Raw genomic sequence first — 19327 nt, 5'->3', positions numbered from 1 at the left:
TCCCGCAGCTCCCTCCTCATGCGCCGCCTGCCCCAGCTCCCTCTGTCATGCGCCACCTGCCTGCTTATCTCACTTTATGAATGAACAGGCAGGCGGTGCATGACAGAGGGAGCTGGGGCAGGCGGCGCATGACTGAGGGAGATGCCGGTCTGCGCCGTCTTAATGCTATACTTACGGTACTACAGTAAGTACCGTACAGAGCATATGCAATTACGGTAGATATAGATCAGATTGAATGTTTAACAGTTGCGGGGCCCGGTGTATTAAAGTAGAGTCACTGCACCGGGCCCCGTCATGAGTGTCCCCGCCTCCTCCCTCCACACTGATACTTCGCTGGCCGCGCTGTGCAGCATAGCAGCCAGCGAAGTATTCGCTTTATAAGACGCACGGCCATTTTCCCCCCACTTTTGGGGGGGGAAAAATGCGTCTTATAAAGCAAAAAATATGGTACTTCTCCTTCCTTTCACTCTCTGTGGTGTTGTACCCAGGACAGCACAACACAAACAGGTGAACAGACTACATCCCTCTCCGAGGGTCACATCTTGACTTATTCACCCTATGAGCGCCTTTCTCTCTAGCCACATTGCTGATGGGGCCACTATTGTCGCTGCCATCCTCCCCAATCTGTCATAGGACCCCTACTTTAATATTGGTGCACTGTACAGTTATGTCTGTAGTTCAGCAGTCTCCTATGCTGTCCCTGCAGTTTAACTACCAAGCCTTCACACTGAGATTGGGCCACCAAGTGGGAAGAATATGATTAGGCAAATTGGCCTGGGTATACCCGATTTATCACGATTTACGGTCATTTGGAACAAATCAAATTTCTTGTTGAACTTCGGCAAACCTGCTGAATCAACTGTTTCAAAACTTAGCTCATCTCTACTCTCAGCCAAGGATGGATCCAGCATGAGGAAACATATAAGCCTGTAGACATCAGCAGTGAGGGTCTGTGCACAGGGTGTGTGGCTTGTCCTTCCAACAAGTACAGCGCACACATCAGAATTCAGTGATGACCATGTAAAGAGGCAGGACTGCTTCCTCCTGCAGGCCTAGGCTGGTGCACCGAACCTCATCATAGCAGGCAAAGAAGCTGAAATATGACAAAGGGGCCTCTGTAGAAAAAGTTTAATAATTGAAAATCCATTACTTTTGTTTAGATGGCAACAAAACCATGGGTGAATTCAAAAAAGGAAAGTCGTAGCGGTCCTTAATACTTTCTCTCCTTTTATGAGCCACTACTGATTTTTTGCTTCCAAAACAGCATGCAGAAACCTGCCTGTGTGGCCATATCCAAGATGAATAATGCTGGCTTTGCATTAAAGGACTTAAAATGAGCTGCATATAGTCCCATTTGGAGCAATTTCAATTTGTGTTGAATTTATTGGAACTCAAATCAACCCCCCCCCCCCCCCAAAAAAAAAATATTGCCAAATTAAAATCAAATTTCAAGAAATTTACACAGAGTTAATTAAAAAAAGACACTTTTTTAAACTTTTTTGTAACTTTTAACTTCATGTTCAAAGGAGTGGTGTAGTAAAATATGTAGTGTTAAATACATATCAATACAGCAAGAAAAGGGATAGGATACATGATGAAATACTCTTTAGTACATTTAATATTCATATTGAAAAGTGATAATATCACTTGAAATGGCATCTCAATTACAGGTTATATATACAGAAATATAGATATCCTCCTCCAGTCCTAAACAATACTTATATAAACTGTAAATGCTGTACATATTCTTAGTATTGCCCTTCTCTCTTTCTGGCATAATACCCCAAACAAGCACAAAATCCAATGCCCACAATTACTGCTCCAAGCAGCATTGCTATTGCATCCCCTTCATCCATTGCTTTCACACCAGGGAGCAGGAAAATTAGTGATATAAATACAGACAGAAGCTTCCAGGCTGGTCCAGAGATAGCCATTTAACCCGAATAACAAGAATGTTTCTATAAGGAATAGAAAATAGAAAAGGTTATTTAATATACTCTACAGTAATGACACGAATGACTATATTTTATCGACTAGGATAAAAAAGCCTTATAATAAATATCTTACTTATTCTTAAAGAGGACCTGTTACCACAAAATGCAGTGTTATCCGCAGGAAGCATGTTATAGAGCAGGAGGAGCTGTACGTCATAGTGACTACGAGAATGTATAAAGTGGGCTGCTATGTGTATGGGACAAGGGATTAAGCTATAAAAAAAATAAAAAAAAACAGAGCCATAAGCAGACTACTAATCCTACAAGAGAGCTCCAGGCACATGCTAGATGCAGAAGAGATGTTGATCCCTGCCATACATTGCCAAATACCTGCTGGGACCTAAAAGACTAATGCTGTATCTCATATGGATTAATGCTGCCTTCAGTAAAGACAAGTTGAATTATATCCCAAGTCTGGATCTCATTCATTGCTACCAAATCCCTCAATTACTCCTACTAGTAACACTCATTTATTGCAAGTGAGCCAGGATCCAGGAGTCCAGCTGTACCCAGGTAGGAGACACCGTTTACACTATTACTACTACTACACAGAGACATTACACCACTCTGGCATCCTAACCTGGTACGTGAGTTGCAACACCTTAAAGGGCCCTGAGACTGTACCCTGCGCACGCTGCATTTGGCGTCACGAACAAAAACTATTAACTATCATTTACACCTGACCCAGTCAGTGCATATTATTGCGCCAATGTGCATTAGTCCAATCCAGCTTACTGCACAGGCATCTTCAGCAATCAGTAGAATGCTAAAGACTGCAGACAGACGCTCCTTAATGGTCAATAGCTCTGCTAAGAAGACTCTTTAAAACAAAACAACATTTACACTTTAAATATGGAAACAGCAGAAATGTAAATGAATAAATTACACATTTTTGCAGAATCTATTCCCACAAAACTATATATCAATCTGCTCAGCTCCTCCTGCTCTAGGCATTTCTTGGTGACAGGTTCTCTTTAAGGATTTATTTCAAGGTAACTATGCTTTGCTACGATACAATTTTAATTGTATAACATCAGTCATATGTACGTGCTCCACTCTCCTATATACATTGGTCACACATGCAAATATAGTAACAGAATTAAGGTACTTTCACACTAGCGGCATGTAACTCAGACAGGCTGTTCCGGCGGGTGAACAGCCTGTCGGATCCGTGCTGCCACTAGCACCGGAACAGCCTGCTAGAATTAGTTGCCGCTAGTGTGAAGCTAGTCTTACCCTGGGTTCACACCTGAGCGTTCCTCAAACGCGCGTTTTACGCGCGTTTTTGTCGCGCGTTTTTATGCGCGTTTTTTGTAATAGTAAACGCGCGTTTGACGCGCGTTTGTGTCATTGACTGCAGTGTCCTATGGCCACAAACGCGCGTCAAAACGCCCCAAAGAAGCTCAAGTACTTGTTTGAGCATCGGGCGTTTTACAGCGCGTTCGTACGCGCTGTAAAACACCCAGGTGTGAACCCTTCCCATAGGGAAGCATTGGTTTTCATGTCTTAAGCGTTTTACAGCGCGTTTGAACGCGCTGTAAAACGCTCAGGTGTGAACCCAGGGTTAGTGTAGTGCATGAGTCCACTGCATAGATATGATATTAATGACTAGTCTACAGATACAGTAAAAAAACAAGCAAACAAACACTGAACCAAGCAGGCTCAGCAGGTTCAAGGCTGCCATCAGGTCATTACTACTGAGCGTTTTACAGCGCGTTCAAACGCGCTGTAAAACGCTCAACACATGAAAACCAATGCTTCCCTATGGCCCTGGTTCTCACTTGAGCGTTTTACAGCGCATTTTAACATGCTGAAAAACGCCCTACGCTCCAAAAAGTTCTTGAGCTTCTTTGGGGCGTTTTATTGCGCGTTTGCGGCCATAGGATTGCATAGGAACGCGCAAAAATGTTTGTGACCAGAAAAACACGCGTACGAACGCGCGTTTGGCACATAGCAACAGGCAATAAAAGGCCACACCCTAGTGAGAGGCAAATGTCTAGCCTGACCAAGATGCAACAATTGCCGCAATTGGTCGCCTTCTGGAGAATTCCATGACTGCAAACAATCCACTCTCCCAACACACATAAAATTTCCCACCTGCATTTCTCTCTCATTAGACACCTTTCATATAGACAGGGCTGTATTTTCATTGGACAACACTGCTGTCAATCACACAAACGCGCGTAATACGCGTATTGACTATGGACAAATACGCGTACTAAAACGCGTGTTAAACGCGCATATCAAATACGCTCAAGTGTGAACCCAGCCTAAGTGCAAATCTTTCCTGACACCAGTAAGGACTATAGATATAGGCTGGAGGTAATTTAGCAATGAGGTGGTACTGGCCAAGTAACGTTCTGGGTGATAGGTGTCCTGGCTGTAATCCCTCATCTTACAGCAGTGTCTTCAACCGCCCCAGGACCGCCGTACGCAGGATCGCGTCTGGCGGCAGCCCTGTTATTCCTCCTGGACGCGCCAGCGCGTCCTCTCGCGAGAGGCGAGATTTCTTGTGAACGCGCGCACACAGGCGCGCGCGGTCACAGAATCGGCCGGCAAGCGAGTCGATCTACAGCCTGCCAGCGGCGATCGTTCGCTGGCAGGCTGTAGATGCGATTTTTTTTAACCCCTAACAGGTATATTAGACGCTGTTTTGATAACAGCGTCTAATATGCCTGCTACCTGGTCCTCTGGTGGTCCCTTTTGCTTGGATCGACCACCAGAGGACACAGGCAGCTCAGTAAAGTAGCACCAAGCACCACACTACACCCCCCCTCTGTCAATTAACCCCATATTAACCCCTGATCACCCCATATAGACTCCCTGATCACCCCCCTGTCATTGATCACCCCCCTGTCAGGCTCCATTCAGATGTCTGTATGTGTTTTACGGATCCATGGATCTGATCCGCAAAACACATACGGACGTCTGGAGCCTCACAGGGGGGTGATCAGGGAGTTTATATGGGATGATCACCCCCCTGTAAACCTCCATTCAGACGTCAGTATGTGTTTTACGGATCCACGCATCCATGGATCGGATCCGCAAAACACATACGGACGTCTGAATGGAGCCTTACAGGGGGGTGATCAATGACGGGCGTGATCACCCCATATAGACTCCCTGATCACCCCCCTGTCATTGATCACCCCCCTGTAAGGCTCCATTCAGACATCGTATGTGTTTTACGGATCGGATGTTTGTACTCTACTTGTAGCCGGAACCCAGGCAGATCTGTGGGTCCCAGAACCATCCCCCTGTGATGTTCTGGTCTGGAGCTATGAACCCTTGAGGGTTTTGTGGGCCATTTAACCCCTTAAGGACTCAGCCCTATTTCACCTTCTGGACTTGGCCATTTTTTGCAAATCTGACCAGTGTCACTTTAAGTGCTGATAACTTTAAAACGCTTTGACTTTTCCAGGCCATTCTAATACTGTTTTTTCGTCACATATTGTACTTCATGACACTGGTAAAATGAAGTAAAAGTAATTCATTTTTATTTATAAAAATACAAAATTTACCAAGAATTTGTAAAAAAGTTCTCTACTTCTATAATACATAGTAATACCTCCAAAAATAGTTATTACTTTACATTCCCCATATGTCTACTTCATGTTTGGATCATTTTGGGAATAATATTTTATTTTTTGGGGATGTTACAAGGCTTAGAAGTTTAGAAGCAAATCTTGACATTTTTCAGAAATTTTCAAAAACCCAATTTTTAGGGACCAGTTCAGGTCTGAAGTCACTTTGCGAGGCTTACATAATAGAAACCACCCAAAAATGACCCCATTCTATAAACTACACCCCTCAAGGTATTTAAAACTGATTTTAAAAACATTGTTAACCCTTTAGGTGTTCCACAAGAGTTATTGGCAAATAGAGATGAAATTTCAGAATGTAAAATTTTTGGGCAAATTTTCCATTTTAATCCATTTTTTCCCATTAACAAAGCATGGGTTAACAGCCAAGCAAAACTCAATATTTATGGCCCCGATTCTGTAGTTTACAGAAACACCCCATATGTGGTCGTAAACAGCTGTACGGGCACACGGCAGGGCGCAGAAGGAAAGGAATGCCATATGGTTTTTGGAAGGCAGATTTTGCTGGACTGTTTTTTTTGACACCATGTCCCATTTGAAGCCCCCCTGATGCACCCCTAGAGTAGAAACTCTAAAAAAGTGGCCCCATTTTAGAAACTACAGGATAGGGTGGCAGTATTGTTGTTACTAGTTTAGGGTACATATAATTTTTGGTTGCTCTATATTACAAGGCAAGATAACAAGAAATAGCTGTTTTGGCACCGTTTTAATTTTTTGTTATTTACAACATTCATCTGACAGGATAGATCATGTGATATTTTTATAGAACAGGTTGTTGTCACAGGTGCGGCGATACCTAATATGTATACTTTTTTTATTTATGTAAGTTTTACACAATGATCTCATTTTTGAAGCAAAAAAAAATTAATCATGTTTTAGTGTTTCCATAGTCTGAGAGCCATAATTTTTTAAGTTTTTGGGCGATTACCTTGAGTAGGGTATGATTTTTGTGGGATGAGATGTTTTATTGGCACTATTTTGGGGTGCGTGTGACTTTTTGATCGCTTGCTATTACACTTTTTGTTCAGGTCAGGTTTATTTAGCACAGTTTTTATTTTTTATGGTGTTCATCTGAGGGGATAGAGCATGTGATATTTTTATAGAGCCAGTCTATACGAATGCGGCGATACCAAATATGTATACTTTTTTTTATTTATGCAAGTTTTACACAATAACAGCTTTTTTAAAACAAAAAAAATATGTTTTCTTTTTGATTGCTTGCTGTTGTACTTTTTGTGATGTAAGGTGACAACAAAATTGTTTATTTAGCACAGTTTTTATTTTTTATGGTGTTCATCTGAGGGGTTAGGTCATATGATATGTTTATAGAGCCAGTCGATACGGACGCGGCGATACCCAATATGCATACTTCTTTAAAAAAAAAATTTACTTTATTTGGGGAAAATGACGTTTTTTTGGTTATTTTTACTTAAAACTTAAATTTTTTTGAGCAGAAAACTTTATTTTTTAAACTTTTTTTTTGCATTGGCTGTATGAGTAATACTGTGTGCATAACTCATACAGCTTCCGGCCTGTGAGATCCAGGGGGCTGGATCTCACAGGCTCGTCACCGGAAGGCAGCACAGATGCCTCAGGAAGGCATTGCGCTGCCTTCCATGCCATTGGGTCCCCCACACAGCCCCATGGGGACCCGATGGCACCACCGCCGCACTAGGTAAAAGCTGCAAACCGCAGGTCTGAATTGACCTGCTGTTTGCGGCGATCGCTGACACGGGGGGGGGGGGGACCCCCCCGCGCATTTATTCGAGGTGCCTGCTCAATGATTTGAGCAGGCACCTTGTTCCGATCACCGCCCACCGGGGCGGCGGTGATCGGAACACATGACGTACCGGTACGTCATGGGTCCTTAAAGACTCGGGAACCATGCCGTACCGATACGTCATGGGTCCCTAAGGGGTAAATGCCACTCGAGAAGAGGGGGAGTGGACCCTTGCCAGAGGAGGGGCTGGCTACAGTTTAAAAGGCTTGTGCCAGCAAGCGGGCGTGTCTTTTCTCTGAAGGAGGGTCACATCGTGCCATGTGTTTAGAGGGACCTGCAACCAGCTGACATCACTGCCCTCCATGGGAATACAGCAAAAGGACTACTCATAGCCCAAAAGAACATTCATCTACCCGGTAACTGACGTGTGCTCTGTGTAATCCTGTTTGTACCATATTACCTGCATTTGTAACCTCAGACCACTGTATATATTCCTTGTGTATAGTGTGTGATCTAGTGTGCCCTTAAGGCGATTAAATATATAATTTAATCTTGTGCTGTCTTATATCTCGATCTCGAATCCCCACGTCGTGTTTCGGCCTAGTTATAAGCTACCACGGGTTGGTTTTGCACCCTATATAATTCTGTTAGCATACCGGGCTTATATCAAACGAGAAGCTGGTGGCAGATTACCTGGGCTGAGAAAGTGCTGTTTCACTGTGGCAGTGAAAAGGCTCTCTCAGCTTGTTGCTTCTCTGTGCCCGCGCGGACAGGAGCTGTCTGTGTAAACTGTACCAAGCTGACTTTACATGCTCCTCTGGGAGGGCGTAACATCACGCCTTGATAACTAGGGGCCATACCATGTCTCGTGAGCTCGACGTAGTTGACGTCAAACGGGCATGAGGGGTGGTATCCCTCACAGCGCCTCTTAATAAATTTGGAGTATTTTATTGCAGTGGGCATTTGACTGCCACTTGTATATGAAATGTATCCTGTGCCACAGAATGGCATTACCTGTAACAAAACAGTAGTCTGTGTCATGACAAGAATCATGTTTTACAGAAAGGCATTATCACATAACATAATGCAGACATTTATCAAGATATTTACGCCACCATTGTTGTGAAAAAAGTCACAGATTATAGCGCACGTCATGTGTGCCCCATAATTTGCGATGTTTCGGCACTTTAGTAGACTTCATCTACTTCATCCTTGTCCATAATGCGGACAAGAATAGGACACGTTCTATAATTTTGGGGATGGCACAGGCGGCATCTTTTGCAGCCCCATTGAGGTGAATAGGTCGACATCCGACCTGCAAAAAATGCGTATAGGATGCGGACCAATAATACATGAGCCGTCACGTTGGGATTTCGTGGGCCCCCCTTCCATCCACACAGAACATGTGTACCTCCAATTTTATTTGTGTTTCTAAACTTTATTATAGCAGTCCTAATACGTTATTTGTGAATCCAAACTGAGTGCATTTATTATTAAAATGTCCCTCACACACAGAAATTTGGCGCTGGCATTTTGTTACCTATCAAAAAATGCCAGCATAAGAAAAAAATAATAATGTATGCCACTCATGTTTTTTCCTGCAATTTCTGTAGTGTTTATCTGCTGTTTTTTGGGTATATATTGGCCCACATTTACTAATTTTTCTGTGCCAAAAATCCATCTAAAAAGTGGCGCAATTTGGAGCAGCATACATTTATTGGGTTCTGAGGTCTGTAATTACTCTAAGATTTGTGTCCACACTTTGGGTTCAATATCCATTTAAAGGGGTTATCCAAAACCTATAATGTCCTCCTATATGCCTAGGCCCCTCATACAATACCTCGCTTCCCAGCACCCGCGTCACTTTTGATGCCTGTATGGCCGCCGCTGCTTCTCCCTGTCCGGCGACGTGGGGGTTAGTGAAAGGCAGGCCACGATGTTAACGGATAATGCTAGGGAGGTTCGTTCCAGTCGTGGCCTGCTAGTGGCTGCATCGCAAACCCCCCCCCCTGAAATCGCCAGATGTTTTCATGCGTGCGACGAGGAGATGCAGTGGCGGCTGTGCAGCTATCAGAAGCGACACGGGTGCCGGGGAGCAAAGTAGGTACAATCTGTGTGAAGGGCCCCGGGCATATGGGGGAGCATTATAGGTCTTGGATAACCCCTTTAAATATTAGCATATAAATCATGAGATTATAGATATGTAAATTGCACCAAATAATTAATTTATGGGCTAATATACAGGTAGAAAGCATACAAACACTTTAGTAAATGTATTAATGCACATTTAAAGGTGTTATCCAACCCCTAAAATGCTTCCCCATACGCCCGGGCCCCTGACAGAGGCTAAACCTACCTGGCCCACCGGGGGGGCCGCGGCCGCATCTCCCTACCATGCATATTAAAACATCTGGTGTTAGGGGTAGGGGGTATCGCCAATAGCAGGCTGTGACGGGAACGAACCTCCTTAGCATCACCCGCGATGCAGCGGCGGCCATGCAGGCACCAGAAGCTATGCAGGTGGTGAGGAGCCAGGCAAGTACAATCTCTGTGGGGTGAGGGAGTATGGGGAGGCATTTTAGGGGTTGGACAATACCTTTAAGCATTAATTCCCCAGGTCGAAAAGAGGGACAGTTAAGGCTCAAAAAGGGACAGAGAGACTTGGGTCAAAAACAGGGACACTTGGGAGTCATGCATTCAGTACATCAGAATTTCCCTAGTGAAAAACAACGAATGGTGGTGTTTGTGTCTATATCCATGTGTATATACTGTATTTGTGTGGCCCTGACTCTCTCTCTCCGAGTGTTAGTGACCCCAGACCTATTCCTGTTTGTCTGGCAGGATCCCTGGATTAGCTCCTAGTTGTGAGCTAAGGATTGCAGCAGCGGATAGCACTAGAGCCTGAGGAGGCGAGTAACCACTGGACACCAGGTACTTGTTACTTTACATATACACTTAAATCCTTAGGCCTCTTTCACACGAGCATGTGACACATTAGAATCAATCAGAATATATGGACAGCGCACCAGTGAAAAATGGAAATATGAATGTGGCCTTACACTGCACTATTTTGGGCAGAATTTGTAAGCCAAATTCCAGATGTGGAGCCAAAATACAGAGTTAGAAATCTTTGTATTTTAGGCCTAGTTCATACTTCAGGGATTTGGTCAGTGATCTCTATCAGGGACTGTATGCCAAAATCAGTACTAGAGGCTACACATAGATATGGTGTAATGGAAAGATTTGCACCGTTTTAGTATTTTTGACCCGCACCTGGTTTTGGCTAATTATCACTAATGGAAAAACACTGACCAAACATTGAATAGTGAACTAAGGCCTGTATTACACAAACAGATTATCTGAGCAATGTGTGGCCAATCAGACCAATAGTTGGTGTGTATAATAAAAGATCTGTGTGTGTAGTTGACCATCTGACCCATCAATGGTCAGAAAATCTTTTGTTGTAATACAGGCCTTAGGCCTCTTGCCCACGAGTCTCCCGTGACCCTATTGTGGTCCGCATATTGCGGGTCCATAGTACACGGGACAGTGGCCGTGTGCATTCCGCATCATGGATGCAGACCCATTCACTTGAATGGGTCCGAAAATCCAGAGAAGCGGTGTGGAACGGAACGGAAGCACTACAAAGTGCTTTCGCGGGGTTCCGTTCCGTGCTTCTGTTCCGCAAAAAGATAGAACTTATCCTATCTTTTTGCAGAATGGACGGATCGCGAACCCCATTCAAGTGCACACCATTCAGGGCAGTTCGTGTGCAAGAGGCCTCAACCTTTCGTTTTTCCCCGTTTATTATCAACTTCTAGTTTAGGCTACCAGCTTATTCTCAGTGAGTCACAGACATGTGGTGTCCATGTTCTTCATGGGCAGCACACATATCCATTGATTTTAATGTGCTTATTCACACATCCTTCCATGGTCAGTGGAAAAACAATGGAAGCATGGTGTGGTCTAAACATGCCAGTTGAAGTCTATGGGGGACATCAATAATGGTCAAAAAATACAAAAAAAATACTAAAGTTACAAATCAAAAATGGTGATTTTTTTTCACCTCATATCAAAAGGCGCACACCACTTGTGACTTTTTAAAATGTCAACTTATCTGCCTATTTCTCTTGATTTGTGACATCTTAACACCAACAGCACTAAAATATGACTTTTTTAACCCAAAATGTGCCATTTCAGCCACCCCCCTGCCAGACTACACTTGAGACTTTTGAAACATAATTGTGACTTTTGAAGCATATCTGCAACATTTCCACTGTTAAATTACGACTTTGTCTCAGACTCAGGACGTTTGTTATTGTTGGATGTCAGTTTACTGACAATACCCTGTTGTTTAGCTCATATTAGAAAAAATAATTGCATCCTGTTTAAATACTTACCTATCACTTATTCCCACCAAGAGTTTGTTTCACTTTTCATGAATGCGACTTTTTGACAAAAAGTTGCATTTTTATTCCATAAATGCGACTTTTTACACAAAACACCACCACATAAGCCAGCTTAATTGTCTGCAACAATTTGAGCAATTTTTGCCCATAAGAGGATGATAAATGAGGCGTAATACACGTCAATGTGATAGGGGCTTTGACATTTAAAACTCATTTCTGGCGTGATACATTTTTATCTGGAGAAAACAGTTAATCTATTTGGTGCAAATCCAAACTCCATTTTTTTTTGGGTGCATTTTACGCCGTAATTCCGTTGCAACATGCTTAGTAAATCTCCCCATATGGGTTCATGATCCTTGTTCTGTAAGTGGTTTTCACTGACCGGTAGATACTTTGAACATCCCCTTTTCAAGCCAGCAGTGCAGGTGGAATACCAATGACAAATGGATGGCAATAAACAGACAAGTGCCAAAAACAGACCTTTTACGCATGTCTTCATTGATGAAACACTGACTATTTTTTGTCAAATGGGCACGGACATGTGAATAAGGCCTAACAAATGCTGATGCAAAATACCGAAATGCGAACATGAACAAAGGACTCTTGACTGCGTTAGAGCTGCAGTGTCCTCTCATAGTCTAGTCCCACCCTAGAAGGTTGGTTTGACATGGAGCAAATAAAGCAGCGGGCAGATGTTACATTCTGGCCAGTAGTAAACTGAAATTGCAGCATGTTCTGTCTTCTTTCCCATAGACTTTTCTATAAAGCTACTTTCACACTGACGTTTTGTTTATCGTTTGCGAGTTCCGTTCAGGGCTCTCACAAGCGGTCCAAAACGGATCAGTTTTGCCCTAATGCATTCTGAATAGAAAAGGATCCGCTCAGAATGCATCAGTTTGGCTCCGTTCCGTCTCCATTCCGCTCTGGAGGCGGACACCAAAACGCTGCTTGCAGCATTTTGGTGTCCGCCTGACGATGCGGAGGCAAACAGATCCGTCCGGACACACAATGTAAGTCAGTCAATGGAGACGGATCCGCTTTCACTGAAACAATGCAAAACGGATCCGCCCCCCATTGACTTTCAACGGTGTTCAAGAAGGATCCGTTTTGGCAGTGTTAAAGATAATACAAACAGATCCGTTCTGAACGGATGCAGACGGTTGTATTATCTGAACGGATGCGTGCGGTTGTTTTATCGGTACGGATCCGTCTGTGCAGATCCAAGACGGATCCGCACCAAACGCAAGTGTGAAAGTAGCCTTAGAAAGTAAAATGCCACACTACAAGCCAAAACAAAATGTCAGGAGAAACAGAGTGTGGCAGCATACTTACATGGTAAACATACTGTATATTGCTGTTTTTTGGGATAATAGGTGTAAATGTTGGCAAAAAAATTACTCCACTCAGGAGGATGCACCTAATTTATAATGCAGCATGCTCCTAGTCATAAATTAGGTGCAGCCCAGGGGGGATTCAAAGACCAGTGTTTTACATGTTTGTAAATGACCCCCACTCTATTCTGGAACTATGAGTAATTAGAGGCAAGGCATATGTAGAAAAACATTGCTAAATCTAATCTCTTAAAAAGTTATTGGGGGTCATTTACTAACTATGCTATGTTTTTGGCATAAAAAAAAGACCCTATGCGACTTTAACGCCTGTGTCACAAAATTTGGTCGCAAGGATGTTTTTCGGACAGGCAAATTTATTAACCTTGATGCTGGAGTAGTTTTCACCCCAGATGCATGGACTGCTGGAGGTGCGGCAAATTTACGGGAAGACCTGTGTCTCATCATTAGACCTCATGCACACGAACATACTTTTTTTCCGTGTCCGTTCCATTTTTTCTTGTTGAAAACGGGGAACGGACACAGAAAAAATATGAAAATGGCTCAATGTGCATTTCGTGTCTGTATGGCTGTTCTGCATAGAACATGACCTATTATTGTCCGCATTACAGACAAGGATAGGACTGTTTTATTAGGGGACGGCCATTCCGTTGCGCATGCAGAATGCACGCAGCCAGTGTCTGCAATTTGTGTGCATGAGCCCTTAGTTTGGCGCTTCCTCTGGCAGTAAAAGGGCTGTCCAAGACCAGAGTAAAAAGCTGGTACGACCCTCATTGTTAGAAGTAGGTAGTAATGCATGATAATCTATTAACCCTGTGTGCTACATAAGAATACGAGTAGTGAACGCACATTACTGTGTGTTCTCCATAATCATAGACAGGATAAAAGTGCTAACTATATAACACAAGTGACAAAGGCATAAAAGTGAGAAGACCCACCTGTGTCAGTGAAGTGAGCAGCAGCCCACTCCCATGTGCTTACAGGAAGACAGCAGCTACAATTGAGAAAAGCAGCTTTGTTAACAACAGTTTTATACGGCCAGTTACAAACACAAATCATGTCACGCCCAATGTCACAAAACGTAGAATTACCTGAAAAAACCTGCTAAATAAAACTTATTCAGCAGCAGCAGCAGCAGCACAGACAGGGCAGTTTCCTTCCTTATTACATTCAGGAAGAGATGGCAGAAGGAAGTGCTTTCTACTACAAATCCCATCATGCTTTAGGTCTAGTAGTTTCTGTGCTGTGGGAGGCCGCAGGAGAGAGCACGCCACAGTGTCTGATGATTCATGAACATGGCATGCCTGTAAACAGACCAAATCCTGTTCTGGCCATGCAAATGGAGACGTGCGTGTGGTTGTGAGAACAGCATGGTGCTCTCCTCTGTGCTGGACATGATAGAAGTGGATGTGTTTGTCTGTTGGGCAATGCTCTGCCCAGACACAGCTCTTGGATGTCAGTCAGGGTCAGCTAGTCAAATGAGCCAAGCTTATGTCTGCAGAAATAAGGATATGTTCACACTGTGCAGAGTTTCTTCAAGCTTTTCTGAAAAGAGGAGAAGTCGGATCTGACATTTAAATACTGGCACATTCTCGTTTCTACATTTTTGTTGTTTCCTCCCCACATTCCATTAGCCAGAACTTTTTTACATTTTCCCTTCATATAGCCATATGAGGGTTTATTTTTCGTGGGATAAATTGTATTTTTTTTAATGGCACTATTTAATTTACTATGTTTTGAATTTGAAAATGGTAATACAATTCTTTGTGGGGTTAAATAAAAAAAAATACAATTCTGATAAGGTTTTTTTGGGTTTTGATATTACGGTGTTTACTGGGCACTAAAAATGACATGATGTTCAAATTCTGCAGCGCTACTTTTTTGCCGTGCGGAGGCACGGCCAGAAACATCACGGAAGCACTCTGTAGTGCTTCAGTGGGGTTCCGATCCGTGCCTCCGTTCTGCATCTCCATGATTACGGACCCGTTGAAGTGAATGGGTCCGCGATCCGTGATGCGGAATGCACACGGCCGGGTCCCGTGTATTGCGGACCCGCTGTATGAGGGCCGCAATACGGCCACAGGGGGGCACACTGTCGTGTGCATGTAGCCTAAGGCCTCGTTCACACTTCAGTGTTTGGTCAGTGATTTCCATCAGTGATTTGTGAGCCAAAACCAGGTGCAACTCTAAACACAGAACAGGAGCAGATCTTTCCCTTCTACCTCATGTCTGTGGAGGCTCCACTTCTGGTTTTGGCTCACAAATCACTGATGGAAATCTCTGACCAAACACTGAAGTGTGAACGAGGCCTAACTGTTATATTTCCGTCCACAGAGCAGTATGAGGGCTTTTTTTTGGGGGGAGGGGGGATGAACTGTAGTTTTTGATACCATTTTTGAGGCGCATACAACTTTTTCAGTCATATGATGACTCATGTGTTGTTGTTTTTTTCCGTTACAGCGTACACAGTGCAGGAAAAAGTTTTTTTATATTTTAATAGTTAAGATATTTTTCGGATGCAGTGATACCTGTTACATATTTTTTTGTTGTATTATGTTTATATATTTTTATATGTAAAATTCGGAAAAGGGGTGTGATTTAAACTTAATATTTTGATGGCTATTTTTAAACTTTTTTTAAAACGTTTTTAACAATAACTTTTAATCCCCTTAGGGCTCATGCACATGAACGTGTGCCGGCCATTCTATACATTGAGGACTGCAATTTGTTGTCCCCAATACACGGGCAACATCCGTGCAGTTTCCGCATACAGATGCAGACATGTTCTATTTTTTTGCGGTGTGGAGACACAGAGAGAAACCCCACGGAAGCAATCCATAGTGCTTCCGTGGTGTTCAATGCCTCCATTCTGCACTGCAACCTCCATGATGCTGTGCACAGGCGGCACACGTTTGCAGGGCAGTATTTAATATTGATTGGACCCTGGGCAAGAATTTACTTGGGCCACCTGGATCCCACCTTCCCACACCATAGCATGCAATCATGCCCTCCACCACACAACACACACACACACACACAAAAACAATCCACACACCTTGTATACAATGCACAGGAATGTGCAGTGTGTGAGCATATCATAGCCAACCCACTGATTTCCCATAGGGAAGCATTGGGAGGCTATAGCGCATGCATGGCTTCATAGAGTTGCTTTGAATCAATTCATTTCTATGAGGAGTGTTTAGCGTGCAACACTGGTCTAGGAAGCACCTCTAGTGGTCGTCTCAGTGGCCAGTGGCCACTAGAGGTGTTCCTTGGTAGTAATGTAAATACTGCCTTTTTTTCTGAAAAGGCAGTGTTTACATTAAAAAGTTTGCAGAGACATGCTATAGACACCAGACCTTCTATGTTTAGCTGTTGTGGTTCTGGTGACTATAGTGTCCCTTAATATAGAGGGGAAAAAAGAATCAGCACAAAAGTATCAAATAAAATTGTAGCCATATGTAATGCTATACAGTATTCTGGGCACATGAGAGGCTTAGGGTACTTTCACACTAGCGTTTTTCTTTTCCGGCATAGAGTTCCGTCCTAGGGGCTCTATACCGGAAAAGAACTGATCAGGCATATCCCCATGCATTCTGAATGGAGAGTAAGGGTACTTTCACACTTGCGTTTTTCTTTTCCGGCATAGAGTTCCGTCACAGGGGCTCTATACCGGAAAATAACTGATCAGGCAGATCCCCCTGCATTCTGAATGGAGAGTAATCCGTTCAGTTTGCATCAGGATGTCTTCAGTTCAGTTGTTTTGACTGATCAGGCAAAAGAGAAAACCGTAGCATGCTACGGTTTTATCTCCGGCGAAAAAAACTGAAGACTTGCCTGAATGCCTGATCAGGCATTTTTTTCCATAGGAATGCATTAGTGCCGGATCAGGCATTCAAAATACCGGAATGCCGGATCCGTCATTCCGGTCTGCGCATGCGCAGACCTTTAAAAATTAAAAAAAAAAAAAAAAACGGATCCGTTTTGCCTGATGACACCGGAAAAACGGATCCGGTATTGCAATGCATTTTTCTGACTGATCAGGCATTTTTCTGACTGATCAGGCATTTTTCTGACTGATCAGGATCCTGATCAGTCAGAAAAATGCCTGATCAGTCAGAAAAAATGACATCCGTTTGCATACAGTTTGCCTGATCAGGCAGTCAGTTCAGGCAACGGAACTGCCTGCCGGAATCAAACAACGCAAGTGTGAAAGTACCCTAATCCGTTCAGTTTGCATCAGGATGTCTTCAGTTCAGTCGTTTTGACTGATCAGGCAAAAGAGAAAACCGTAGCATGCTACGGTTTTTTCTCTGGCGAAAAAAACTGAAGACATGCCTGAACGCCGGATCCGGCATTTTTTCCCATAGGAATGTATTAGCGCCGGATCCGGCATTCAGAATACCGGAATGCCGGATCCGTCGTTCCGGCATGCGCATGCGCAGATCGGTAAAAATGCAAAAAATGTACAAGACGGATCCGTCGGTCCGCATGACAAGTGGAGAGACGGATCCGTCCTTGCAATGCATTTGTGAGACGGATCCGCATCCGGATCCGTCTCACAAATGCTTTCAGGCAGCAGCAGATCGGCGGATCCGGCGGCCAGTTCCGACGACGGAACTGCCCGCCGGATCACACTGCCGCAAGTGTGAAAGTAGCCTTAGATACACCTCACAGAAGAAAGTGTCATACATGATAGACTTAGGGCTCTTTCACACTTGCGTTGTCCAGATCCGTCGTGTACTCCATTTGCCGGAATTACACGCCGGATCCGGAAAAAACGCAAGTGAACTGAAAGCATTTGAAGACGGATCCGTCTTCAAAATGCGTTCAGTGTTACTATGGCAGCCAGGACGCTATTAAAGTCCTGGTTGCCATAGTAATAGTGGGGAGCGGGGGAGCAGTATACTTACCGTCCGTGCGGCTCCCGGGGCGCTCCAGAATGATGTCAGAGCGCCATCCATGCGTGTGGGGCGCCCTGACGTCACTCTGGAGCGACCCGGGAGCCGCACGGACGGTAAGACTGCTCCCCCGCTCCCCACTACACTTTACCATGGCTGCTAGGACTTTAGCATCCCGGCAGCTATGGTAACCATTCAGAAAAAGCTAAACGTCGGATCCGGCAATGCGCCGAAACGGCGTTTAGCTTAAGGCTGGATCCGGATTAATGCCTTTCAATGGGCATTAATTCCGGATCCGGCCTTGCGGCAAGCTTTCAGGATTTTTGGCCGGAGCAAAAAGCGCAGCATGCTGCGGTATTTTCTCCGGCCAAAAAAGTTCCGGTCCTGAACTGAAGACATCCTGATGCATCCTGAACGGATTTCTCTAGATTCAGAATGCATGGGGATAATCCTGATAAGGATTCTTCCGGCATAGAGCCCCGACGACTACTCGGCAACTTTCCTATTGGTTGCTAGGGATGTTGCTAAGCTCAGACAAAGACATTGCAGCCTTCTCATTGGCCCACAAGCAAGAAGGAAGGTTACTGATGGAAAAAAATCTAAAATATTCGAAATTACGAATATATATAACTATATTCTAAATATTCACGAATTCTCGAAGTGCCGATATTCGTGATTAATATTCATGATTCGAATATTCGTGCCCAACACTACTGAGCAGAACATATAACACATGATAGGCTTAGATACAGTGTCCCAGGAGACAGTATTACATATGACAGACTCCTAGATGCACCTCTCAGAAGACAGTGATAGACTTGGATATACCTTTCAGATGATAGTATCACACATGATAGACTTAGATACACCTCTCAAAAGACAGTGTCACATATGAAATACAGCAGCTGGGCAGAAAGTATATAACACATGATAGGCTTAGGCTACTTTCACACTAGCGTTCATGGGTCCGTTCGTGAGCTCCGTTTGAAGGAGCTCACGAGCGGACCCAAACGCCTCCGTCCAGCCCTGATGCAGTCTGAATGGATGCGGATCCGCTCAGACTGCATCAGTGCTTGCAGCGTTCAGCTGTCCGCCTGGCCGTGCGGAGGCGAGCGGATCCGTTCAGACTTACAATGTAAGTCAATGGGAACGGATCCGCTTGAAGATGAGCCCATATGGCTCAATCTTCAAGCGGATCCGTCCCCCATTGACTTTACATTGAAAGTCTGAACGGATCCGCTCAGGCTACTTGCGCACTTGCGAAATTTTTCTAAGTTATTAATGCAGACGGATCCGTACTGAACGGAGCCTCCGTCTGCATTAATATGATCGGATCCGTTCAGAACGGATCC

General features: G+C 44.0%; 1 protein-coding gene across 1 annotated transcript; it reads right to left on the bottom strand.

Annotated features, from left to right (window-relative positions):
• Positions 1-1600: 1600 nt before the first annotated feature.
• On the bottom strand, positions 1601-14268 carry SMIM30 (small integral membrane protein 30). The gene is made up of 3 exons (XM_044277026.1): positions 14166-14268; positions 14013-14068; positions 1601-1958 (listed from the first exon to the last, which is right to left on the bottom strand). The coding sequence occupies exon 3, from the start codon at positions 1932-1934 to the stop codon at positions 1749-1751; it is 186 nt and encodes a 61-aa protein (XP_044132961.1). The 5' UTR covers positions 1935-1958; positions 14013-14068; positions 14166-14268; the 3' UTR covers positions 1601-1748.
• Between the last annotated feature and the right edge of the window lie 5059 nt (positions 14269-19327).

The sequence above is a fragment of the Bufo gargarizans genome, chromosome 2, assembly GCF_014858855.1.
Source record: "Bufo gargarizans isolate SCDJY-AF-19 chromosome 2, ASM1485885v1, whole genome shotgun sequence".
Taxonomy (NCBI): domain Eukaryota; kingdom Metazoa; phylum Chordata; class Amphibia; order Anura; family Bufonidae; genus Bufo; species Bufo gargarizans.
The sequence above is the reverse complement of the archived record's forward strand: the minus strand, read 5'-3'. Positions and strand labels throughout refer to the sequence as shown.